The sequence below is a fragment of the Heterocephalus glaber genome, unplaced genomic scaffold, assembly GCF_053883595.1.
Source record: "Heterocephalus glaber isolate CG9 unplaced genomic scaffold, H.glaber_assembly_v1.0 deba00001564, whole genome shotgun sequence".
NCBI lineage: Eukaryota > Metazoa > Chordata > Mammalia > Rodentia > Bathyergidae > Heterocephalus > Heterocephalus glaber.
In genome coordinates this window covers 17,908,705-17,934,529 of record NW_028258351.1, presented here as the reverse complement: position 1 = coordinate 17,934,529, position 25,825 = coordinate 17,908,705, and the positions used below count along the sequence as shown (strand labels likewise).

Sequence of the window (25,825 nt, the reverse complement as noted above, 5' to 3'; positions counted from 1 at the left end):
GCGCGCCCGGGCCGAAGAGCGGGAGCGCGCTGCCCAAAGAAGAGACCTGGAGCCACCCGGGCTACTCTTGTTAAAGGGACAATGCTTCTTGACTGTAGGGCCCACAGTGGGGAGGCACCTGGGAACCCGTCTATAGACACAAGAGCGAGTAGCCGCCGCGACTTGGGAATGCAACCACAGCCTGAGAAGCCAGGGTGGGGACGGACACTGGAAGGGGACCCACGCCTCGGACCCGCGCACGTCGCCGCCATCGGAGGCGTGCTCGAGAGGCGGAGCCTCCGTCGGCCCCGCCCAGGAGGCGGCCCCGCCCCCAGGAGCGCGAACGCCGGCCGGCTCCTCTAGCTGCACGGGCCGTTCCAGTCGCCTCCTCCCCGCCGGCCCACCAGTGGTTTTAGAGTTCGAAGCGCAGCTGCCTCAGGTGCTGGAGCCAAGGGCAGCCACCGGCGGCATAGCCACTCGGGTGCTGTGTCTCCGCCTGGCCCTCAAGTTCCTCAGTCCCAGATATCCCAGCCGCCGCTTCAGGCCCAGACGACCCACCCCACCCCCACCCCAGCCTGGCCCTTCAGAACCCAGACTGCACCTCGGGTGGGCCTGAGCCCACCAGCTCAGGGCCCAAGGGACTCCCTAGGTCCCAGTTGTGCCCCTAGGCCTGGCTGCTCCCCAGTCCACCTGCCAAGGGTCTCCATAGCCCTTCAGGCCCTAGCCACATCCTCAGGCCTGGCCCTTCCCTCCACCAGCTGGGGGCTCCTTGCCGTTCCTCAGGCCCAGCCTGACCTCTCAGGTCCTCATGGACCATCTCTCAGGTTTTAGTTGCCCTCCAAGGTCTTGGCTACCCCCGGATTAACTGTTGAGGATCCTGTCTGGCTCCCTTCTGTGCTACCCTGCCCCTAGATCTAGGCCACCCTCAGGCTTAACTATCTGAGGTCTGAATTCCCTGCAGCTCCCAAATGCTCCTAATTCTGGGTCCCTACTGGCCCAGGACTTTTCTTTAGATCCCACTTACCTTTATGCCCCACATATCTCCCATCGGCCACTTCAGCCCTAAATATTCCTCTCTCCATTTCTCTTTTCCTTATGTAACTTTTCTCAGCCCATACCTAGTTACCCTTCGATATATATTTGTTCACTTTTAACAGTTTTGAATTCACATTCTTTTATCCTTTGTGCAGCCTACATGAACTTTCCTAACTTTTCTAGTATTCTTTTTGTTTTCTGGTTTTTTGGTTTCAGCAGTTGGGGATTAAACGAGGGCCTCTCATGCTAGGCAAGTGCTGTATCACTAAGGCACACCCCCAGCTTTTAACTAGTATTCTTTTTTTTTAACTAGTATTCTTACCTACCTTTTCTACCCACCCTAACTAGCTCTCAAGTTATCTTTGGCTGCCCCTTATACTGAGCTCTCTGCTTTTTTTTTTTAAGGGTCTGTGTAGTTCAGGCTGGCCTCAAACTCAGTCCTCCTGCCGCAGCCTCCTGCATGCACCGCCACATCTGGCTCTGCTCACCATATTGTAGACATTCTTTTTTTTTTTTTTTGGTACTGGGGATCGAACTTGGGTCCTTGCACTTGCTCAGCAGGTGGCAAAACCACTGAGCTAAATCCCCAGCCATACTGTAGACATTCTTGGCCACCTTCTCTTTCCCTATCACTAACTGACGACTCCATCCACTTTATTCTCACTAACCACTTATTCTTGATTCATTTACCAACTCTCAATTTTTTTTTGGTATGGTTAAAAGAAAATATTAACAAAAGCCAGTTTAATTCTTGTAAGTTCATTTTTATATTGAATAGGATAAGATGCTTAATAGCTGTAATTCAACACTTTATTCCACTTTAGTCCTTTTCGATGAACTTGCTATAAACTTGTTTATATTTTAATAGAAGCCATGAATCAAGTATTTAGATAGATGTAGCTAACTACACTGGAAAATGAAAAGTTATAAATGTTTACCAACTCTCAATTCTGTCACCTCTAACTATCCCAGTTCTGGGCCAATTATCACCAAATGCCTCTGCCCTGCCCAGTCTCCACCTATCATTCTTTTTCATTTCACCATCCCATATTTAAGTCCCTTAATTGAAATCTGTAAATTTTATTTACTATATATATTTATCCCCAGAAAATTGGCTTTCTCCATTACCTCTTACTACACTCGCCTCTCCAGTGGTTACCATCTTGGCCATCTTCAACCTTTGTGTTAGGTTAATAGTCCAATACTAACTGGGTGGTGGCATAGTCCTGTAATCTATCCTAGCACTTGGGAGGCTAAGGCAGGAGGACCACTTTGAGTTCAAGACTAGCCCGAACTATATAATGAGACTATTTCTCACAACAAAGAAATAGTCCAACGCTAAAAATACTTTTTTTTTTTTTTTAGTATGGGGGATCAAACCCATGACTTTGCACATTCTAGCCAGGTGCTCTACCACTGAGCTATACCCTCAGGCTTAGGATACCTTTTAAACTCTCTTTTTTCAGGATCTACACATACTTTTTCCAATGTCTAGTCTGTTCTGGTCTCATCCCTACAGCCATTACATGAGTGAATGATTTTCTATTATCCCCCCAGCACGAAGGAGAAGTCTCAGTCCAGGTACCCAGCCCAGTCTAGTCATGCAGGTACAGGAAGATGAAGCCAACCTCCTACCCTTTGCCAAGTGAGTCCTTCCTAGTGGGTGGAGAGGATGGCGAAGGGATGGAGGGAAGATTGCATGCTTATACCCAGTGTTAGGCACTGGAGATTTAACAGTTAGATGAGGGTTTGCTCTTATAGAGCTTATATTCAGAGAGGCAACAGAATGTATAAACAAATATAATTTCAACTAATGATGAGTACCATGAAGTATAATATAAGGGAAAATAGTGAGTTTAGGGAGATACAAAGTTAAATAGAGTGATTGTGGAAGATTATTCTGGAAGGCAAATTTGAGTTGAAATGTGAAAAGTAAGAAGGAGCTAGTCTAATGGAGGAAATAAGTTTAGTATGTTCTAGAACAGGAAGCAGGCCAACGTAACTGAAAGTCAGTAGTCAAGAGGAAAATTGAGAGTAAAGTCAGAGAGTTACACAGAGGCCAGATCATATAGGACCTTTATAGGCCATAGAGAAGAGTTTGGATTTTATCCTATTTTTATATGTATTGTTGGTTTTCTTTTTGGACAGGGTCCTTCTATGTAGTTCAGATTGGCCTTGAGCCCAGGATGGCCTCAAAGTCAGTGATCCTCCTGTCTCAGCCTCCTGAGTGCCAGGCTTACAAGCGTACACCACCACACACAGCCTATATTATTGACTTTAATTTTAGACATCATATCACAGTGACAACCTAGTACGATGAAATCCACCTGCTTTTAGATGAATATATTCAGACTTCTAACATCCAATTATTTTCATTTCTACCATGTCAACTCCACACTACATTTTCATTTCTATCCAAAATAGACCAGATTTGGGCCAGGGATTTAGCTCAGTGGTTCTGCCGCCTGCCTCGCAAGCACAAGGTCCTGAGTTCGATCCCTGGTACCAAAAAAAAGTCCTTGCAAAATAGACCAGATTTCCAACTGTTGGGGGCTTGCAGATCAAACTTCTTATGTGGTAAGAATTACTGTCTAGATCATGACCACAAGAAACCAAATTTATATTTTCTGTACTAAATAGGAACAAGAAGTTGTTCAGTATATAACAATATATGGTGGTGTTCAAGAGCAATTCAAACAGTAGCTAAATAGGGGAGTTTGGATTTTATTCTAAAGACAGTGGAAGTAAAAAAAAGAGTGGCATAAGTAGACTTTTTTCTTCAAGTTTTTTATGATGGAAAATTTCCAACAAATACAGAAGTAGAGAAAATAGTATCAAAAACTGGATGTGGGCCAGGCGTGGTGGCACATGCCTGTAATCCCAGCACTCTGGAGGCTGATGAGGGAGGATTGCCACAACTTTGAGACCAGCCTGGGCTACATAGTAAGACTCTGTCTCAAACCAAACCAACCAACCAACTAGATATGTCCATTTTGGTCATTTCAATAATTATTATATGGAGAGCCGGGGATTTAGCTCAGTGGTTTCGCTGCCTGCTGCGCAAGCGCAAGGACCCGAGTTTGGTCTCTGGTACCAAAAAATAATAATAATTTTTATTATATGGATAATCTTTTCATGTCTACACTCAACAAGTCCCCTACTTCCCAAATTATTTTGAAGTACACCTCAAACCTTGTATTATTTCACATGATCACATTTTTTAAAAGATTACTGTCACTGCTCTATGAAGAATAGATTGTACAGAGATGAAAATGGGACCGGGAAGAGGAGGACAGTCCATTGCAATAGTCCAGGAAGGAGAAGATGATCTAGAATAAGGTGATGGGAATAGAAATGGTGAGTGAGAAGTGCTCAAACTCAGATATATTACAGATGTAGAATTTATAGGATCTGTGATGAATTGGATTTGGGAAGCAATGAAAAGTGAGGCAAACCAGGCTTTTGGGGCTAGCAGCTGGGTATTTGCAGTGCCTTTCAGTAAGATGGGGAAGGCTGACGGAAGAGGTGTTGAGTGGTTCCCAGGGAAGAACCAGGACAGACTGGAAAAATGGATTTGGGAGTCATCAGTATGTCATTATAGCTTCTATCTAGATGTCCCCCTAAAGCCTCATGAGGTCATAGGTGGAGTTTTTCAGAAGTGGCTGGATCTAAAGTGTGTGATACTGGGATTAAGGATGTGATGCTGAGATTATGCTAGGATTAAGGGTGCCCCACCCTGAGTGTGACTGCTACCTGCCTTAAGGTCAAGTAACCTGGACAGAATATAAGGGACAGAAGGAGGGCTGCTATGGTTGCTGCTTGTTGCCTGCTGTTTGCTACTTTGCTGCCTTCATGCCTTCTGGCTGCCATGAACTGTTTCTCTTCTGTGATGCCCCCTGTCATGCCACCCTGCCTTGAAGCCAGCTGAGTAAGGAACTGAAACCTCTACAGACTATGAGCCAAAATAAACCTTTCCTCCTTCAACTTTGGGTGTCAGGGTTTTTTGGGGGGTTGTTTTGTGTTTTGTTTTTTGCAGTACCAAGAATCGAACTCAGGACCTTAGGCTTGCCAGGGAGCAGGCATGGCGCCACTGAGCTACATCCCTGGCCCTGTTTTGGTTTTTTGGTTTTTTTGGTACCGGGGATCGAACTCAGGTCCTTGCGCTTTCGCAGCAGGCGGCGAAGCCACTGAGCTAAATCTCCGGCCCCCTGTTTTGTTTTTGAGACAGGGTCTCGCCATGCAGTTCAGGCTGGGCTTGAACTCACTATGTAGCCCAGGCAGGCCTGGAACTCACCATGATCCTCCTGCCTCAGCTTTCCGAATGCTGTGGTGTCAGGTATTTTGTTTGTCTCAGCAGTGAGAAAAGTAGCTAAGCAGTATTAAAGTCATGGTACTGAGTCAGATTACCTAAAGAGAGATGGAGATGGAGAGCATAAGGGACTCCTGGCTTAAATCCCAGGACACTCCACTTCTTAGAGATCAGGAAGGCAGTCATTCAATCTGGGAGCACTGGAAGTGGTAAGCACTGTTCTCAAGCTCTGTACATGTCTCCTTATCTATAAAGATATTAGCCCTTGAGATAGAAGAGACACAGTAGGGCTAAACAGATTCTCCTGGTTCTTTGCATTGACCTAAAGGAACCCTCAAATTGCCTGAATAGCCAGGGCCTTCCCCTTTAACAATCCTGCTTGTTAAATATTATGCTCACTGGCTATGACGTATAGAAGTTTGAGATTGGTGGTACATGCTTATAATTCCAGCACTGGGGAAACTGAGGCAGAAGGATCATGGTGAGTTCGAGGCCAGTCTGGGCTACCTAGTCAGTTCAAGGACAGCCTGAACTACAGAGTGGGAGAGACTCTCTCTCAAAAATAAAATAAAATAGTGTCTGAACCTAGAAGTTTGAGATTGAGATCTCAGACTCCAACAATAGCCCATCTCCACCTTGAGGCCAACCTCCACTCAAATCAGAGACCTCACCATCTTTCTTAGCTAAGGTTGACAGAGAGGTCATGTCTTGAGGGAACTTGAGCAGCTGGATGGTCTGATAGAAGGATGGGCCCCTGAATCCCAGAGGTGAGTAGATGCTGTATTGGAAGAGCCAGACTCAAGCCTATCTTGTCCTCACCTTAGGTGTTCCAGAGTGGTCCTTCGATCTCCACCTGCCAGCCTGCCTTCCCAGGGCCTCAGACTGACACCCAACCGTTACGGAGATATATTCTGGGAGAACCTTACCCAAAGACCCAGGTGAGTAGAGAAAAAGAAAATGGAGACTAACTGGAATAAGGAAGATGAGGGTATGCAGTTTTTACCTACCATATGTCTTTATGGGAATAAGCCCTAGTCTGGGGATAATTACCCACTTGCTGATTGACACCATAGCTTCTAATGCCAGACATGTTGTTGGGAGAGGTCATCGAGAAACAGTATGGATGGGTTATCCCCTCTGACTCTGGCCCCTTTTTTGTGCTTCACAGCCGTGTCTGGATGGAAGAACAATACATCCCATCCATGCTGGTATGACATACTACACCTTACAAAACTTTTGTACTAAAATTGCACCTCCTGCTTTCTTGTCCCCAGCTGTCCTTTTTACCCCTTCTTTCTGGTGTTTCCCAACCAGTGCACTGACCAGGCCTCCTTTCTGTGAATCAGGCATTATGTTTTCCATTTCACATCTGGGCTTCCCAAGACTCCTAAATCCCAAGTTCAATCCAAGCTTCCCTGAGAGAACTTCTAGCTCCTTTTCCTCATTTTCTGGCACAGAGAGCCACCGGTTGCTCCCAGCTTGGCTCATGCCCTCCTCCTGAAGGGCTCCCACCCCCTGAGATGCTTTGCAGAAGAAGGAGGAGGCCCCGATTGGACAGAATGCAGCAAGGACCTGGGGGCATCCCAGCCCGGGTGAGAGCTGTTGCTTATCACCTGGAGGACTTGAGGAGGCGCCAGAGAACCATCAATGAGTAAGGAGGGGGGACATATGGGCTTTGGGGGCCCAGGAGGGTTAGGAGAGGATGGCTTGAGCTAAGCCAAGAATTGACAATTTTGAGAGAATTGGAGGTTATTTGGAAAGGACCAATGGGCTTGGGAGAAATGAAACACAATTTCTATAAAAAATGAGCCATATGACCAAGAAGGAGTTGAAATTGGATCACTAAAAACAGGAAAGTACACCATAGAACTAGGAGAACTAGGGGTCACCTCTGGGTCCCTGGACTGAAAATACTTTAGTCTTTGGGGAACAGAAAATTGGGACTGGTAAGTTGAAGGTCACATGGTACCATCCTAGGGACCCAGCAAGAAATACTTCAAAACAGATAGATGAGTAACACAGAAAGAATCAGGAAGCCTGGGCCTCCAGGCACCTATCTCCTAAGCGTAAGTCTCCACAGAATAAAGAAGGCCCAGTGGGGCATCTCTGAGGCTGCACCTGAGCCACTGGTAGTTCCCGAAGGGGGCTGCGGATTCCTCAGCACCAGTCAATACCCTGATCTGGAAAAGGAGAAGGCAACCTATCCACAGGAAGAGGACCATTTTATCATTCCTGGTAGGGCTCAGGTATGGCTGGAGGACAATTTTGTAGGGTGCTAGAGGGTGATGTAGATCCTTAGTCTTGCACATGGAGACAGCTGAACCCAAGAGCCAGGTTGCATAGCTGAAGATGAGAGAAACAAAATAAGATAGGTGAAAGCCAGAGACTTGAGGGAAGGGGTGGCTGAACTATGACATCTGGAGAGAGCTGTATTTTTCCATACCTTCTTCTCTTTTTTCTTCTTAAATATAGCTGCTTTGGTCTCCCTGGAGTCCCCTGGGCCAGGAGGGGGCTTGCGCCTCCAGGCAGCAGAGCTCTCTGGTCTACAGCACTGTCACGGCCAGGAGGAACCCTGTTTGCAATCCCTGGGGGATGGAGTTCGAGTCTGAGGAATAAGGAAAAACCATCCCAAGACGCCAGTGCTGCTTTAAGGGCCCAAGACCTGTTCCGGAACTGCCCCACTCTTAGCACCGAAGAAGTTCCCACTCCTTTGCCTCTCCAACTGCTTATTCCATCCACCCGGGTAGGCAGTCACAGCCCTTGGGCTCCCACCTCATTCTCCCCTCTCACAGGAACTCCCCGCTTCTGGCCTTGTGTTAGTTTCTGTGTTTTCTGTTATTAAAGAACAAGCAAGTGGAGCCGGGAGTTGTCTTTCTCTCTTCGAAGCGGTGGTGGAGAAGCTAATCAGGAAGGGGCAGGGCCTCCTTTCACCTTCTGGAGGACCCAGCTGCGGAGAAGTCGGACTAGGTCCCCAGTTCGAGGAGCCCTGGTTGAGGCTAGAAGCGTCCAGAGATTCTCGCTGTCTCTTTGGGTTCCAACCCAGTTGTCGCCCCTGCTCCATCCTCCGGGACCTGGAGTCACGGCAGTCGGTCGAGCTTACGCCTCCGGACCCCGGGACCTGGCGCCTCAGCACCACTGTCCCTTTAGGGACTTCCAAGCGGGCTGTCCTTCAGCTTGGCCCAGTCTGCCCAGAACCCCATGTGCGCTAACCCCAAGTTCCCTTCCCGACCCCCACCCCCTTAATTGAGAGGCCCCGCCCCGTGCGCAGTGACGTCGACGCCGCTGTCAGCCGGCGCTGGGGGGGTCGGTGTGGGGTAGAATGGCCGCTGCCGCCGTCACCCGCGGGACCCCGGGAGGTAAGAGCCAGGGCCTGTCGCCCTCCTCTCCGCCCCCGCGCCAGGGGGCGCAGCTCCACCTGGTCCCGCCGTAGAGCGCGGCGCCAAGGACCATGGTCCCTTCTCCCGGTTCCCCCTCCCCGCTTCCGTCCTCCTCCCCCGCGCCAGGGGGCGCCGCTCGGCGCAGGGCCCCACGGAGGTCCTGCGCGTGCTGGGAACTGGCCCGGAGACCCCCACACCAGGCACCCACACTGCCTCTCGCCCGCCGCGAGCTCGGGAGGGGTCTCTGCTTGAGGGTTCTCCTGAACATCCTCGTGTGCTGGAGGGCCCCTCCCACCTCGGAGGTTCTCCCGGGACCCCCGCCCTGCCATGAGGGGCTGCCCCAAGCTCCAGGCGTCCGAGTCCCGAGCCGCCCCCGCCCCCGCAGCCTAGATCCCACTCCCGCTCTGGACCCTGGCTGGCTGCCTAGCCTGGACTGCGCACCTGCGCCCTGGGGCGGAGTCCTTACCCCAACCGCAGCTTCACTGCACGGCCGAGCCTGGCCGGGCCTCCTCGCCCTCTTCATCCCTGACACCTGGTGGAGCCCGCACCAAGAGACTCCTCCAGCTCCCATCTGTTCCCCCAGAAAGGCTGGGGCTCAGACAGGAACCAGAGCTGTAGATGGGGCAAGGGTAGGCCTGGTGGCCAGGGGAGGCAGAGGTATTTGGGGAAATGGGTGCTGGTGGGTGGTGAGGGCTGTCAGCCTCAGGGCGGAGGATGGTCCCCAGGGTGAGAAGCGTGAGAAGCTCGGTTCTGTGTGTTTAGCCCAGTTTTCTACCAGGCCCTGACCAACCTGGACGAGAAAGAATAGGTGAGGTCACTTATCAGATCTGCCCTTCCCTTTGGAAAAATCAAATAGAGAAAGAACTCAGGGTGTGTCTTCCAAGGCCTAGCTCTGCACCCTGACCTAGACTTCCTGCCCTGTCCCAGAATCCAAGCTTTCTTGTCAAACCATCCTCCAAGGACTGGCTGAGTCCCAGCCCCCAGGACGTGACCCCACCATAACCCCAGCTGCTGCAAGGGCTGAGGCTATAGGGCCTCAGAGGGCCCAGCCATGACAGCCTTCTCCCCTCTTCCACCCACTTTTTTTTGCTGGTCAGTCTGTTCTGCGGTGTCTCCCCACTCATCTTCGTTCCTGGCACCATATCTGGGTTCTCTCTTGCTTCCATTCCCTGGTTCTACTATCACATCAGAATCTAGCCCCTTCTTCCTCATCTTTCCCAGATACTGCTGTCCAGTTCTGCATACCACCCCCCACTTTATGTTTCTCACCCTGGATTAAAGTGGGGGCTTCTGCTGTGACCTCATTCTCTTTTTCCAGCACGGACTCCCCCTCCCCCCGGCCCCTCAGGCCGGGGGTGACCTTGCCCCGACTGGAGCCCTCACCATGAATACCAAGGACACCACTGAGGTTGCTGGTGAGTTCACAAACCAGATTCCCAGGTTGGGCACAGCCTTTAGGTTCTCATGCATGGTGGCCCCTTGATACTTGGATTTTGTGCTCTCTTGTCCTGGTGGCAGTTTCCCCCATTTTTCCCTGGGCTGCCTCTCACAGGGATGCCAGAGCAGCACACTGAGCCTTCTCTTCTGGTTCCCTCCAGAGAACAGCCACCACCTGAAGATCTTTCTCCCCAAGAAGCTGCTGGAGTGTCTTCCTCGGTGCCCACTACTACCTCCAGAGCGACTCCGGTGGAATACAAATGAGGTTCTCTAGGGAGCCTGGGGGTTGGGGCCCAGCAGGACCTAGAGCTGAAGGAGGAGGATGAGTCTTTCTGTGTCTGTGGACACTCCTTAGAGCACTGATGTAGGCTCTTTGGGGCTCACAGGCAAAGTATAAAAACATAGATCTTGTAGGAGCCCACCTCTTGATGTATCCACAGCTGCCACCTATTAAGTATTTCTTACATTCGAGGCACTATGCTAAGCACTTGGCCTTTTATTATCTCGTATTATTACACTCATGTAACTGATTTACCTCTTGGAGTTTATCTGACTCACTGAAACCCCTACTTTTAACCACCACTGATACTGGCTGCTCCAGGAGAGTACAGTCCTTATGTTAAATACCTTCAGTATCTTGCATACTTAGTGCCTTGTATGTAGTTGGGGTTGAGAGTCATTGATTTGATGTTAGAATTGCCAGTAAAAGGGTATGTGTGCACATGTGATTGTTGCAAGTACTATGGAGCCTTCAGGAAGGGCCAGGGTGGTAGCAGGACTTCATGGAGCATCTAGAAAGCCTGTGGGATGACTGGGATTTCCAGACATGGAGAGATAATGCATGGCACTTCGGGCTTTTAGGTACTAACATGCAGGAGGAGGTAACCGTTCAGGACATGTTCAGGGAGGAATCAATGGAATATAGTAAATAGTGGGAATGATGGTTTGATACCTTGGAGTCAAGCTAAAGAATCTGGAATTCTTGGTGATGATAAGCCATTGAAGTTTTTTCTCAAGAAGGGGGTGTCAAGTGGGATTTAGGAAGAGTAAAATCATACACAATATGAAGAATGGATGATGAACTTGAATCGGACTGTGAGACATAGGCTCCAGTTGGGAGGGACAGAAGGAGAACAGATTAGATTTTGTCTGTGATGGAACCTGAGATTCTTAAGAGGGCAGTAGGGCTAGGTGTGTTGGTGCATGCCTGTAATCCTAGCATTTGAGAGGCTGAGCCAAAAGGATTGCTGCAAGCTCAAGGCCAGCCTGACCTACACAGCAAGATCCTGTCAAAAAAAAAGAGGGCACTGGGCCCTTGCTGGACCCAGATACCTGGAAGCATCCTCCACTTGCTACACAACTCCCAGAGAGTGAGAACTTGAGGTGATGACCAAGAGGCCAGTCTGCGACTTTATGGAGGGAATACTTATCTGAGTGCCTTGTTTCCTATAGGAGATTGCATCCTACCTGATCACCTTTGAGAAGCATGATGAGTGGCTATCTTGTGCCCCAAAGACAAGGTGAGAAAGTTCTCAAAGGTGGGGAAATGGCAGGGGTCATGAGCTCTATTCACAGAACTCGAGGCCAACCTTTCCCTTTCTAGGCCTCAGAATGGCTCCATCATCCTCTACAACCGCAAGAAGGTGAAATACCGGAAGGATGGTTACCTCTGGAAGAAGCGAAAGGATGGGAAGACCACCCGAGAGGACCACATGAAGCTGAAGGTCCAGGGCATGGAGGTGAGAGGATCAGGCATCCAGTCACCTGCCTTTGCCCCACCTCCTCCACCCATAGCTGGGCTGTAGCCCTGCCAGGGCTTGAGGACACTGTCTGCCTCCCCCCTTTCCAGTCACTCTTCTCTCTGCTCATTTTGGATCAGCTGACTGATCACTGAGCTCACTTGGCTTCCCATTTCCCTCTATGACCCAGCTTTCGAGGCCTTTAGGACACTGAAGCCCAGCCCCCTTGCCTCTCTTGCATTTCTCACAGGGATCTAAACAGTGATGCTCTAAACACAGGTTTCTCTTCCCAAATCATTGCTTCTTAGGTGCATTCTTGCTCTGCCCTTGGATTTCTAGATAGTCCTATAGCTTTGATCTAGCCCTCATTATAAAGTCCCACTCTTCCCTTCTCTCTGTCCCTTATCTATGACTTGGGACTGCTGGACTTTGAAAGGTGTGGGGAACAGGTGGGGGTGACAAGGGGTTGAAGATGAACTGGTTGAAAGATTGGGGTTCCTGCAAAGGGACTGAACAGAGGAAGACTTGGGGAGTAGACTAGCCCTCCCCCCACCCCAGCCTGTCTCCTGGCAGTGTCTCTATGGCTGCTACGTTCACTCTTCCATCGTCCCCACATTCCATCGGCGCTGCTACTGGCTGCTCCAGGTAAGGATGGAAGAACTCAGGGAGTCAGAGTCTTCCTGGCTCTTTGAGGGACATGTGGGTCTGAAAGGACAAAGTGGAAGGATAAACAGATTCTAAGTGGGAAGAAAAGATAGGAGGGTTGGAGATGGAATGAGAAACTGGGGGGGGGGGGCTGCTCAGGAAGAAGGTGAAGATCTCAGGACCCCATGCCTCTCTGCGCCTTTGTGCTCTCAGAACCCTGACATCGTCCTTGTGCACTACCTGAACGTCCCAGCCCTGGAGGATTGTGGAAAGGGCTGCAGCCCCATCTTTTGTTCCATCAGCAGCGATCGACGAGAGTGGCTGAAGTGGTCCCGGGAGGAGCTGTTGGGACAGCTAAAGCCCATGTGTAAGGAGCAGGGCAGGGATAGAGCTTCAAGTAGAGAGTGGAAACAGGACCTCCCAAAGGTGCTACAGTTCTATACCAAGAAGCCTATGGGTGACAATTTTCCTCTAAACTGGAAGGATGCTTTCCTGCAGGAATTCTACCATTCCATGCAGTGTAAAGTGTGGGATATAAAGAAGGGAATGAAGGACAGCTGTGAACTACATGTCACAGCAGTCTTGAGGCTGCTGGCCTCTATTCAGCACATCAAGTGCTTAGAGGAGCTCCTCAAGGTATTTTGGAGGTCCCACAGCAAGCACATCCTCCATCTCTCCTCTAGTTCATGGCATCAAGTGGAGCTGTGGGAACGGGACAGAGGAGTTCTCTGTGGAACAGCTGGTGCAGCAGATCTTGGACACCCACCCAACCAAACCTGCACCCCGAACCCACGCCTGTCTTTGTAGTGGGGGTCTTGGTGAGCAACCACTGATCCTGGAGTTCTTTTTTCCACCTAGCCACACTGCTCTGTATCTGTCTTGATGGGATTTGCATACTGATTTGTAAGTCTTTTGCACATCAAGGAAGATGGGCCAGATGAGTCTTCCCATCTGGCAACACTGGCTCCAGCTCCTTGTACTCTACAGTACCAGTAGCCCACACTCTTTTCTGCCAGCTACCTTTAGCAGTTCATCCCCCCACCCAAACTACCAATTACAACCAGATTTAGCTTTGTCACCCTCTTTGTTCTGTTCTTTATTATCTTGGTTTTTTGAGACAGGGTCTCCCTATGTAGTTCAGGCTGGCCTCAAACTCCCAATGATCCTTCTACCTCAGCCTCCCAAGTGCGGAGATTTACAGGTGTGCACCACCACTCCGGGCCTGCTTTTGTTCTTTTGTCATTTTCCTATGCCTTTACCTCTCTTATGCTCTCAGCTACTTCCCCAAGCTGGGAATCCTCCCCTGCAGTGTTCCTTCCGACCAGTTTATTTTGAGGGGAAAGGGAGGGAGGAGGAAGCATCATTTCTGATGCCTCCCAGTGGCCATAATCAGTATTACATTTCTGGTCTGTAGGACAGTCCCAGGAAGTACTGTTTAAGGGCTTCCAGGAAGGGAAGGCTGAAAAAGAATGTGTCTTATTCCATGTCTCCTCCCCACCCCTTTCCACTGTAGGTTCCGGGAGCCTTACCCACAAATGTAGCAGCACGAAACACCGCATCATCTCTCCCAAAGTGGAGCCCCGAGCTTTAACCCTCACCTCCATACCCCACCCCCCAGAGCCCCCTCCACTGATAGCCCCACTTCCCCCAGAGCTCCCCAAGGCACACACCTCCCCATCTTCTTCTTCTTCCTCCTCCTCCTCCTCCTCCTCCTCCTCCTCTCCTCTTCCTCTTCCTCTTCCTCCTCAGGCTTTGCGGAACCCCTAGAAGTCAGACCAAGCCCTCCAATCTCTCGAGGGGGTTCCTCGAGAGGAGGCACAGCCATCCTCCTCCTGACAGGACTGGAGCAGCGTGCCGGTGGCTTGACTCCCACGAGGCACTTGGCTTCCCACGCTGACCCTAGGCCTTCTGTGAGCTTAGCTATGGTTGTTGGCTCTGAGCCCTCTGCCCCACCAGCTCCTCCCAGCCCTGCTTTTGACCCTGATCGTTTTCTCAACAGCCCCCAAAGGGGCCAGACATATGGAGGGGGCCAAGGGGTGAGTCCAGACTTCCCTGAGGCAGAGGCTGCCCATACCCCCTGTCCTGCTCTAGAGCCTGCTGCTGCACTGGAGCCCCAGGTGTCAGCTCAGTGTACCCCTCCCCAGTCGGGAACAGCTGGGAGAAGAGGAAACTGCTTTTTCATCCAAGATGATGATGGTGGGGAGGAGCTTAAGGGCCAGGGAGCTGCCCCGCCTGTCCCTTCACCCCCTCCTTCAACCCCATCCTCACCTGCCCCCTTGGAGCCATCGGGCAGGATAGCAAGAGGGGAGAACTTGTTTGGTGGACCTGGTGGGGCCAGTGAACTGGAGCCCTTCAGTCTTTCATCATTCCCAGACCTTATGGGAGAACTCATCAGTGATGAAGCTCCAAGCATCCCTGCTCCAACCCCCCAGCTCTGTCCTGCTCTTAGCACCATCACAGACTTCTCCCCAGAGTGGTCCTACCCAGAGGTGAGTCTCAAGCTTATCTCTTCCCTTCTCCCATTTGTTTTCTGATTCCCTGAAGTGAATTGTATTAATTCTCACATTGTGGTCTGTGACTTAGTTTCCCTCAGCTTTAATGGTGCGTGCGTGCGTGCGTGCGTGTGTGTGTGTGTGTGTGTGTGTGTGTCTGGGGATTGAACTCATGCATGCTAGGCATGAGCTATACCTCCTGACCCTTCCTGGCTTTTTGGTTCTCTTCCCATCCTCCACTCAAGCAGAGTATAGCTTCTGTTCCATTTCCCCAGTCCTTACCCAGTAACCCTTCTCCCTTCCTCCTGCTTCCATATGTTATTAGCATGTTTGCAAGAGTGCTCCCCAGGGACCTCATTCCCCTGGAGACTATTTTCAGAGGGAGGGAACCATGGCCCTTTGAGCTAGAAAAAAAAATACACAATGGGGAATGTGACTGCAGGCTATGGGAAGCTCAAAGACTCTCTCAGAGTAGTGAAGAAATTCTGCTTTATGCTACCTCTTAGAGAGAAAGGCGGAACTGCAGTGGGTAAATTAACCCAAGAACAGAACTTCCTCCTCACAAGTTATCTGGTAGCCTTGGGAGTCCCTGAGTTCCCAGTTTCTGGTAGAGTCAAAAGATTCTGGTAGAGATCATGTATCTTGGCAGGAAGGCTGGGAGGAGGGTTAGATGGGATGACCTCACCTCACTGGGTCCTGTCCATCCCTATACCTCCAAATTCTAGCACAGGGCCTGCCACATGGAAGATAGTCTCTAAGGACCTGAATAAGTGCGTGATGAATGAGTGAACACCCAACTCCAGTCATTTGGCTCTCTGACTTCTGTCTACAGGGTGGGGTCAAGGTGCTCATCACAGGTCCGTGGACGGAGACCACCGAGCATTACTCCTGTGTCTTTGATCATATTGCAGTGCCAGCCTCACTTGTCCAGCCTGGTGTTTTACGCTGCTACTGTCCCGGTATGGGGGTTGGGTATGGTAGGGGAAGAGACTGACATATGACAGGACAAATTAAGACACCAGGCTTCCAGGAATGGGAACCAATAGGTTGTTCTGAGAGCAGAAAGACCTCATCTAGTCCTGAGGTTGGACCCCAAGCTCTCCCAGGAGGGAGAAGAGCCTGGCCATAGCTGTCAGAAAACCTAGGTCCTAGTCCAAGTCCTAGTCTGTTCCTTTCTTGAGTCCTTGGCCTCCCTGCTTGTAAGGTCTGGTCTTTGACCAAAGGGGTCTGTAATGTTTGTCCAGTCTCTTAGCTTGGCTGGAGGCAGTTTCTGATTCCAATCCAGGGACAGTGAGAAGGGAGAAATATTGGTCTCCTCTGACCAGTCCTGGGACATTGTTCTAGACTTACCCTGTTCAATACAGGTGCCATCAGCCACATGTGCCTATTTAATTAAAATTAAAAATTTAAATTTATATCTCCAGTCACACTGACTACATTTAAAGCACTCAAAAGCCACATATGCTAGTACTTCCCTATTGGATAATGCAGATGAGAAACTTCCTGCCACTGGGCCGGGGATTTAGCTCAGTGGTTCCAGCGCCTGCCTCGAAAGCACAAGGTCCTGAGTTTGATCCCCGGTACCAAAAAAAAAAAAAGAAACTTCCTGCCACTGCAGAAAGTTCTACTAAACAGTATCAGGCTAGTAAACTGACTTCTCTGCCCTTTAGTCACCAACCTTACCCTGATCCTGTGCTCTACAGTTAGCCTTCCTGTGGAACTCCAAGCACCACCATAGTGACAAGTGGACAGCTTTGCTGTCTCCTATGTGTATTATCTCTCAATATCAGTAGCTCCGTTCAACCACATATGGAAAGAAAGGGGATGAGACAGAGAGGTTGAAGATTGGGGAAAGATGTCTCAGTGCCTGATCTTGGGATCAAGTCCTGCTCTTTCACCCTCAGGGCTGTCGACATTGAGACCCTGGGACACTACTCCAACTGGACACAGTTGGTGAACAGCCAGTTCCCCTTTCCCCATCTCAGTAGCAATGTCATGGCCTCTGGACTTGGTGTGGGGGATTTAGGGGCTTAACCACCATCAAACTGCTCATAAGTATAGATGTCTTTTGACTCTCAGCTCCCAAACCTTGCAACCAAATAAGAAACATCCTAAAGTCCAGGATCTAGAATCTATGAGTTCTCTGGTTCATAGTACATATTCTTGAATAAATAGACTCCACGTTAGTCCCAAAGCCACTCACTAAAGCCAGGGGCCTCTCAGCCCACAGCAGGGAAGTGAGAGAAACAGAACAGATGATCATCAGTGAATCTCACACAGGTGACTTAGAGAAGGACCCAGGGAAAGAGCCTTCTCATTGATTCTACTCTCCCCAGCCCATGAGGTGGGGCTGGTATCTTTGCAGGTAGCAGGGCGGGAAGGACCCCTTTCCACTTCTGTGCTCTTTGAGTATCGAGCCCGCCGATTCCTGTCTCTGCCTAGTACCCAGCTGGACTGGTTATCACTGGATGGTGAGTACTGAGCCCTCTGATGCCATGTCAGGCCCCATAACCTACAAACATGACATGCTTCTAGACCCTGTAGATGGCCACCATTAACTCCTACTATACCACTCTTTTCCATTGGTCATTTCTTTGTTGTTGTTGTTCAGACGGGATCTCACTGTGTAGTTCAGGCTGGCCTTGAACTCATTATGTAGCCCAGGCTGGCCTCGAACTCATGACGATCCTCACAGGCATGCTCCACCATGCCTGGCTCACCATTGGTCAATTCTAAATATAGCAGCAAATAGTTTCATCTTCTCTTCCCTGTTACTCTTTTTTTTTGGTACTGGGGATCAAACTTGGGTCCTTGCGCTTCCCTGTGAATCTTGGACTCATCTTTATCCCAGTTCTTTCCCTGTCTTCATCCCAAAGGATGGGTTCTACACAAGGAAGGAAAAGGAACTGGGACAGGGACAGGATCTAGAGCAATATATAGTTGCTATTCATAAGTACATTTACACTTACATTTAAATTTCTGTTTCTTACCTTTGCTTATAAAGTCACATGTTCATTATAGGAAGTTTGGAAATTACAGAAAAGTACAGAGGAGAGAATGGAAATTTCCTATATTATTGTTGAGTAATACCCACTGCTAATATCTTGGTATGCTTCCTTATACACACAGAGGCACACATGTACACTTATATTTGAGTGTATGGGTATATCTAAATCTGGAACCACTTTTGATCCTTGTACTGGTTCTCCTGGTGCTTTGAAAACATTCTGCTTAGGGCCGGGGATTTAGCTCAGTGGTTCTGCTGCCTGCCTCGAAAGTGCAAGGTCCTGAGTTTGATCCCCAGTTCCAAAAAAAAAAAAAAAAAAAGAAAGAAAACATTCTGCTTGTCCCTGCTGCTTTCTCAAGGTTTGCTTTTCTTACCTCCTATTGTTTTTATTTTTTTTTGAGACAGGGTTTTGCTGAGTAGTTCAGGCTAGCCTTGAACTCTCAGGGATCTTCCTGCCTCAGCTTTCAAGTGCTGGGATTTGAGGTGTAAGCCACAACACCCAGCAGTCCCCCCTGCCTCTTGTTTTCTCAGTTCTGCTGACATCCCTGTTGGTGTACTCTGTCTCACTCTTTCTTTTGTAGAGGCTCTGGTCCCTAGTTTTGCCTCACTCTTGGAGCCACTGTTATCACAAAGCCCAAGTGTGTGTGCTGGGTTTGTTGTGTGTGACTTGAGCCTGCCTACCTTAGGATCTTGCCAGATCTCAGTTTGGCTCTTTGTCTTTCTCTGATTCATCACCTTACTTTTCTGCTGTCTTTGTGCTCCCATCTCCCCATGGGTTTCCTACCTTCCTCTTCTTGCCACTTCTTAAATCAGCTTCCAAACTTGCTTCTTCCTTTCTTATTGCTTGGTTGCCACTTCCCCCAGCTCTCTTTGACCTTTCTCTCCTCTCCTTCACCTTGTTTATATTTTCCACTCCCTCTCTTCTCTGTCATGCCTGGGTTTCTGCTTGTCATGCTCTAGCCCTCTACCTTGGCATCACCTCTTCCCTTCCTATCCTGGAACATCCCCAGCCTTCATCCTGTTTCTCTGTCCTAGTTTTCCCTTGGTTCCTCTTCTTGTGCTTGTTTGATCTCAGGAGGGGAACAGATAGTTTGGGTTGTGTGTTTGCATATGGGGCTTGAGGGAGGAGTAGGAAGAATGCACATGGCTATTCATCTCTGTCACCTTCCCTCCCCCGCCATCCTTTTTGTGGACAGCTGCAGGGGGCTGGGAGGAGGGGGTGGTGCTTTCCAGATCAGTCCCTGACTCCTTCTGAGCAGTGATTATCAGACTGGAAGGACCCTGGAGTCCTTTAGCCCCAGCATGGGGGACAAAGGTAGTGTCTGGGGAAAGAATTGAGGGAACACTGTGGAGGAAAAGGCTGGGAGAGGACAAGCCACATATGATTGGGGCAGTGGAGGCTGGATGGCTGTTGGGGAATTCCTACCACCTCTAACTTGTAGGAAACAGCTTGGGTCTCAGTCCTGGTTCTAGTCTTTGGGTGGGATTAAGAACCCTGGTTTAAGGACTGAATTCTGATGGCCTTACTTAGAAAGTGAATGGGTAAAAGGAGCTATTGTTTTGGGAAAGTGAAAAAAATATGTCATTACCCCTCAGATATTGGGCAAGTCTAGTTGTGTTCAGGGCTTGTCCTAGTCCCTGCCCACTTAGCCTTCCATCCCCATCCCCCACAGACAACCAGTTCCGGATGTCCATCCTGGAGCGTCTGGAGCAGATGGAGAAGCGGATGGCAGAAATTGCAGCAGCAGGGCAGACACCTTGCCAGGGTCCTAAGGCACATCCTATTCAGGTACTCCCACAATGGGGGAGGTGGTCTCCCATAAGGAACAGGAGTCTGCCTAAAGAAAACGGCTCTCCTCACTTGCATGATTCTCACTTGCCTGTCCCTAGCCTCCTCAGCCAGTTCTCCTCCCTCTCCCTGATGTCACCCTGCCCCCACCCCCACCCTGTGGCAAGTGGCTATTCTGAGCATCCTCTTGGCATGACAGGCTTCATACTATTTCTGGTCTGAAGAAGGATGGAGGTGAAAGGAGGGGGGGTGAGGAGAGTCAGGAAAAATTGGGGCTCAGGACTCTGTAGGTCCCAACCTCTGAAGAGGACTTTGAAAGGGCTTGGAGAAAGCTTCGGTTCCTGAGTGGGAGATGCCATGTGTGGACAGCACCAGTCTGAGCTAACATAGAGGCAAAGCATGGGCAGGGTGTTTAAGGTCTTGCTATAGGAGTGGCTGGAGGAAGTAGGCTGTAGAAGTAGAGGATACTGGTGCCACAAAGAACTGGAACTGGAAGAACCAATGGGCTATCAGAGGTCTGGGTGGTGGGAACTTGGAGCAGGAAGTGTAGGGGGGGTTAGAATTAGACACTAGAGGGCAGCTTGGAACCAGATGCCCTGGGCTCTGCATACAGATGCATGTATTGCAGGATGAAGGCCAGGGACCTGGGTTCGAGGCACGTGTGGTGGTCTTGGTAGAGAGCATGATCCCACGTGCCACCTGGAGGGGTCCTGAACGACTGACCCACGGAAGCCCCTTCCGGGGCATGAGCCTTTTGCATCTGGCTGCTGCCCAGGGCTATGCGCGCCTCATCGAGACCCTGAGCCAGTGGCGGTGAGCTGGAGCAGCAGGGAGAGGGCTGGGCAGCCATTGGGATGGAAGTGCCAGGGGATGAGGGGCTGGAGCTCTGCTAAGGGGGAGGTCACTGTGGGAAGGGTCAGGGAGGACTGGCACTGGGGGAATCTTAATTATACCCTGACAAGTTACTGGGACTTTTTGACCTCCTTAAGTCAACTAATCTGACTGCCTGATCTCAATGGCCTTTGTGCTTCTAGACACCTCACTTCCTAGACCTTTTACTTCTGATGTTTGTGCTTTGCTCCTTTTTAACCTGACTGGGCTCTGTTGTCCTCTCAAACCTTTCAGGAGTGTGGAGACTGGAAGCTTGGATTTAGAACAAGAGGTTGACCCGCTCAACGTGGATCATTTCTCTTGCACTCCTCTGGTGAGGTTGCCAGTGTCCTTTGAGGTTTCAGGGCAATGGGCACAGTGCTTAAAGGGAAGATCCTTGAGGGATAAAAGTTGGGTAGGCCAGGCTCAGAGGACCTGGCCACTTGAAAGAAGAGCCGTGGCCTCACCTCCACCTCCCTCTCCTTAGATGTGGGCTTGTGCCCTGGGACACCTGGAAGCTGCTGTGCTCCTTTTCCGTTGGAATCAACAGGCACTGAGCATTCCTGATTCTCTGGGCCGTCTACCCCTGTCTGTTGCCCATAGCCGGGGTCATGTGCGCCTTGCCCGCTGCCTGGAGGAACTGCAGAGACAAGAGGCTTCAGTTGAGCCCCCACTTGCCCTGTCACCCCCCTCTTCTAGCCCAGATACTGGTGAGTATAGCCCCTGATCTTTCTGAGAGGGATGTCGATAGGTTAGGCCAGGACAAAGCCCAAGGGTGGGAGAAAGTGGAAGAGGAGGAGACAAGGATGTGGAGATAACAGGAACCTGGGAGAACATCCAGGGAGACTGAGAACAAGGTCCAGGGTAGGAGATTTGAGGGCTGGCCTGTAGCTCCCACGGCCCTCATCCACTTCCCTTGCCTTACAGGTCTGAGTAGTGTCTCTTCACCTTCGGAGCTGTCAGATGCCACTTTCTCTGTTACATCAGCCTACTCTAGTGCCCCGGATGGCAGTCCTCCTCCTGGTCCTCTGCCAGCCTCTGAGATTACTATGGAGGAGATGGTCCCAGGCCAGCTCTCCTCGGGTATACCAGAGGCCCCCTTGCTCCTCATGGACTTTGAGGCTACCAACCCCAAAGGGTCCCCACCCTCTCCTCCTGCCCTCCCGCCAGCCCCAGATGATGGGGCTGCTCCAGAAGACACCGACAGCCCACAGACTGTGGATGTGATCCCGGTACTGCTTATGTTGGTAGAGTTATGAGGGCTAGTGGGTACAGAGACAGAGTGAGGCAGACTATTCCATGAAGCAGAATCAGAGTTTTAAATCGCTTTAGGAAGAAGGGTCATTTACCCCCATTTTGGGACAGGCAAGGTAACCCTTTGCATAGCTCCTTTCAGATCCTGTGACTCAGTGGTCATAATACAGCAGAATGTAGGAATTCTGGAGAGTATCTTCACTTAGAGCTGGGCCTGTAGGGGTTACCTGTTGGTTCATAAAGGGACAAGGTTCTTGGGGGAACCAGAGTGATATCAGGTAGTGTGAGCAGAGGGGTTGGCAAGTAGAGGTAACAGGAAGTAATCTGAGGTGGGAAAGAGACTTGCACATGAGAAAAGCTAAGAAACTAGAAGTCTTATAGAATGAATGAGAAAAAGAGAAGGAATGAATTTTCAAGTTTATTTATGTTCTTCTCTGCTAGAACCTGAAGGCTATCTGCTTTATTATTTTTTGTTGTTTTTTGGTACGGGGATCAAACTTGGGTCCTTGGACTTGTGAGTCAGGCAGTGGAACCACTGAGCTAAATCCCTGGCCCCATATTTTTATTTTTTTTTTTTTAGGACTATCTGCTTTAGAAAGCCTAGAGTAATTACGTAGTAATCTAAGTACAAAAACTTAGAGAACTCCACAAAGGAGGCTGCATGAAATGTAGGAACAGGAAGTACCACAGGCTTCAGGCTGGAGTAAAGGACAGCCTAGAACAATTCATCAGTTGAAATGTGGCCAGCAAGGACTAAGCTGATTCTTGGGAGAGCTGAAGGGGGTTTGGGTTGTCACTCATGGCTAAGCTCAAGGGGAAATGTGCTGGTTGGCTGTCATGGGGCAAGCCCAGGTGGGACATTTGGCATTCAGCCTGGAAAGGTGGCAAGTCCTTCATTTGCTTCCCTCCTGAATCCCCATTTGAAGTATGTGCTTCCTACCCTGTGTTCCCCACATCTCAGCATGGAGGGCTGCACACTCCCCCCCGCCCCATTGGAAGCTGGCAAGAATAAATGAATAAATCAGGAACAGTGGTGAAACAGTCAGAGCTAGCAGGGGAGCAGTCCCTGAGGCTTCAGTATCTAGTAGTGAGAAGAGACCAGAGAGGGAGTGGACCCAGGTTAGAGCTTTGGCAGGGCAAAAACACCTGGCAGTGGGAGCCCATGAGGGCTTACACAGCTTCTTCCTTCATCCAGGTGGACATGATCTCACTGGCAAAGCAGATCATTGAAGCCACTCCAGAACGGATTAAACAAGAGGACTTCATGGGGCTACCTGAGGCTGGAGCCTCAATGCGGGAGCGGACAGGGGCTGTGGGGCTCAGTGAGACCATGTCCTGGCTGGCCAGCTACCTGGAGAATGTGGACCATTTTCCTAGTTCCGCCCCTCCCAGGTGACCAGCTCAGGACAAAGCCTCCAGATTCTTCAAAGGAAAATGGGAGGAGGGAGGAAGCAGGCTCCCCCACAGCCAAAGCACCATTCTGGTTGAGGCCCCAGTATTTTGAAAAGAGAATTGGACTGGCCGATGAACTCTGAAGCTACTCTCTCAAGACTCTGTTGCTGGGGTTCTTCACAGCCACCCATAGGTGGGACACAGGGAACCTCAGATGCCCCATAACATCCCTCCTCCCTGTCTCTCACAGTGAACTGCCCTTTGAGCGAGGTCGCCTGGCTGTCCCTCCAACACCTTCCTGGGCAGAGTTTCTCTCTGCATCCACCAGTGGCAAGATGGAAAGTGACTTTGCCCTGCTGACACTGTCAGATCATGAACAGCGGGAACTTTATGAGGCAGCCCGAGTCATCCAGACAGCCTTCCGAAAGTACAAGGTTAGGGGGCTATGGGTGTCAGAATAAGTGAGGCAGGGGAGACTCTAGGCTCCCAGGACATTTGGAGGAAGAACAGTTATCCAGACAAGCCTCAGACTGGAGGAAGACAGGCCCCCTGGGTAAGTAGAAGACAGGTCCACAATGTGCATTAGGTGGCCATGAGGTGCTGAGACTTTTCTCCCCCTCAGGGCCGGCGGCTGAAGGAGCAGCAGGAAGTAGCAGCAGCTGTGATCCAGCGCTGTTACCGGAAGTACAAGCAGGTGAGACTCTTCTCTCAAAAGCATGCAACAGCTGGACATTGTGATGCAATCCTGTAATCCCAGCACTTGGGAGGCTGAGGCATGAGGATCAAAGAGTTCGAGGCCAGCCTGGGCTACATAGTGAGTTCGAGGCCAGCCTGAACTACATAGCAAGACCTTGTCTCAACACCCCCCCACCCAAAAGCATACAACAAACCCACACCACACACACCCATTCTAATCCAGAGCACCCAGACTACTGCCAGAGCCTTAACTCCCCTTCTCTCTCCACAAGCTGACCTGGATTGCACTTAAGGTACCAGGCATGAGATCTGGGTGTGAGTTGTCTGTGCTGATTTAGCCTTTACATGAGTGTGGGTGAAGAGAAAGAGACCTGCATCAGCCTACCTTGGGGGTGATGCTCAGGGGCTTGAGTCTGTCCCTCCATTTCAGCCCCTGTCCCTCCTCCCCATTCCTGCAGTTTGCGCTCTATAAAAAGATGACCCAGGCGGCCATCCTGATCCAGAGCAAGTTCCGCAGCTACTATGAACAGAAGAGATTTCAGCAGAGCCGCCGAGCTGCTGTCCTCATCCAGCAGCATTACCGCTCTTACCGCCGACGCCCTGGGCCTCCCCACCGGCCCTCAGGGCCCCTGCCTCCTCGAAACAAGTATGGCCCCATCTCTGCAACCCTCTCTGCCTATCCTCCTCGGCCATGCCCACTCCCTGGTTCCTCATCACTTTACCTGCCCATGTTTCCCTGCGGGTTTCCCCGGGGGGCCGAGGGTATGGGATACTCGGGAGTTCTGTGAGGTGTCTCCATCTTTCTTCCACCAGAAGCTCCTTTCTCACTAAGAAGCAGGACCAGGCAGCCAGGAAAATCATGAGATTCCTGCGGCGCTGCCGACACAGGTACTCACCTGTCCCTTCCCTCACTGGATTTCTGCCTTGCCACCTGCCCTTATCTGACTCCTTCCTTGTCTCTGTAGGATGAGGGAACTGAAGCAGAACCAGGAGCTGGAAGGGCTTCCTCAGCCAGGACTGGCCACCTGACCAGTCTGCCACCCTTCTCACCACCCAGGGGCCCTTCTTGCAGTCTTAATAAGGAGAGTGTTGTCTGGGGCAGGGGGAGCCCCCTGTCGGCAGCTTTCCCCAAGCCCTCCGTAGGGGCCATAGCGCCCCATCCCTGCCCCTCCATCCCTCTTCTCCGGGTTGTGCCTCCTCTTGGTCCTAGGCTCCAGAAGATCCACGCCTCACGTACCTGCATCTTCAGCTGTGATCTACGGAGCCCTGCCTGCTCCTTATCCACACCCCCTCCCTGCCTGCACCCGACTCGTCCCTTCCTGACTTGCCTTATTTATTTGTTCGACGCGTCTCTGAATGTATCCGCCTCGGTCCCCACCTCTGCCTTCGCTGCTCGCCCTCATGTTTGGGGGCTGACCGTGCCCCACCCCGACTCCGCATATTTGCGTCTGTCCCCTCTGGCCCTGTCTTCCCGGGTCACCCCGACTCTGGCCACCCAACCCGGGGCCAAAAGGGAGGGGATGCGGAGAGGAACGCGCGTTGCGGAGTCCCGCCCGGCCCCGAGGGGAGGGGGCTTGTACATACTGTAACATACAGAGTATAGTGAAGAATCTATTTAAGGCGCTGCGGGGAGAGCTGCGCGGCCAGACGTGTGGTTCCCCGGCGCGGCGGGGCCTCCTGCCAGCTCCATGAGCACTTTCTACTTGTGCATGGGCTTGGTTTATACAAATTGCCATTAAAACATCGCTGCACCAGCCAGCCTCCGGCCTCTATCTGCAGGGGGCGGGGCGGGGCTCGCCGGCTT

General features: G+C 50.8%; 2 protein-coding genes and 1 long non-coding RNA gene across 8 annotated transcripts; 2 read left to right on the top strand and 1 right to left on the bottom strand.

Moving 5' to 3' along the window:
• The first annotated feature begins 308 nt into the window (after window positions 1-308).
• Inca1 (inhibitor of CDK, cyclin A1 interacting protein 1) lies at window positions 309-8,181 on the top strand. 3 transcript variants are annotated; one of them, XM_021238090.2, is made up of 7 exons: window positions 309-418; window positions 2,572-2,659; window positions 6,148-6,261; window positions 6,492-6,531; window positions 6,781-6,974; window positions 7,404-7,558; window positions 7,796-8,181. In XM_021238090.2, exons 2-7 carry the CDS (start codon window positions 2,616-2,618, stop codon window positions 7,930-7,932), a joined length of 684 nt encoding a protein of 227 aa, XP_021093749.1. In that variant the 5' UTR covers window positions 309-418; window positions 2,572-2,615; the 3' UTR covers window positions 7,933-8,181. The 3 variants fall into 3 exon arrangements, with proteins under 3 accessions (XP_021093749.1, XP_004857379.1, XP_087047828.1); XM_004857322.4 differs by having other exon boundaries at window positions 7,404-7,569; XM_087191702.1 differs by lacking the exon at window positions 309-418 and having other exon boundaries at window positions 2,554-2,659; window positions 7,404-7,569.
• LOC147823888 (uncharacterized) lies at window positions 7,481-8,404 on the bottom strand. The gene is made up of 3 exons (XR_015443210.1): window positions 8,255-8,404; window positions 7,767-7,908; window positions 7,481-7,666 (listed from the first exon to the last, which is right to left on the bottom strand). It is a non-coding gene; the product is annotated as an uncharacterized LOC147823888 (long non-coding RNA).
• Window positions 8,405-8,604: 200 nt separating this feature from the next.
• Window positions 8,605-25,776, top strand: Camta2 (calmodulin binding transcription activator 2). Of its 4 annotated transcripts, XM_087191704.1 has the most exons (24): window positions 8,605-8,679; window positions 10,019-10,115; window positions 10,299-10,402; window positions 11,590-11,657; window positions 11,741-11,876; window positions 12,450-12,521; window positions 12,735-12,888; window positions 13,205-13,339; window positions 14,035-14,200; window positions 14,242-15,010; window positions 15,846-15,972; window positions 17,350-17,484; window positions 19,694-19,809; window positions 20,438-20,622; window positions 20,935-21,013; window positions 21,167-21,389; window positions 21,607-21,911; window positions 23,129-23,325; window positions 23,576-23,759; window positions 23,948-24,019; window positions 24,294-24,314; window positions 24,480-24,667; window positions 24,835-24,909; window positions 24,987-25,776. In XM_087191704.1, the coding sequence occupies exons 2-24, from the start codon at window positions 10,085-10,087 to the stop codon at window positions 25,048-25,050; spliced, it is 3,606 nt and encodes a 1,201-aa protein (XP_087047830.1). In that variant the 5' UTR covers window positions 8,605-8,679; window positions 10,019-10,084; the 3' UTR covers window positions 25,051-25,776. The 4 variants fall into 4 exon arrangements, with proteins under 4 accessions (XP_087047830.1, XP_087047829.1, XP_087047832.1 ...); XM_087191703.1 differs by lacking the exon at window positions 8,605-8,679 and having other exon boundaries at window positions 10,070-10,115; window positions 12,435-12,521; window positions 14,035-14,197; XM_087191706.1 differs by lacking the exons at window positions 8,605-8,679; window positions 12,450-12,521 and having other exon boundaries at window positions 10,070-10,115; window positions 14,035-14,197.
• Window positions 25,777-25,825: the final 49 nt, after the last annotated feature.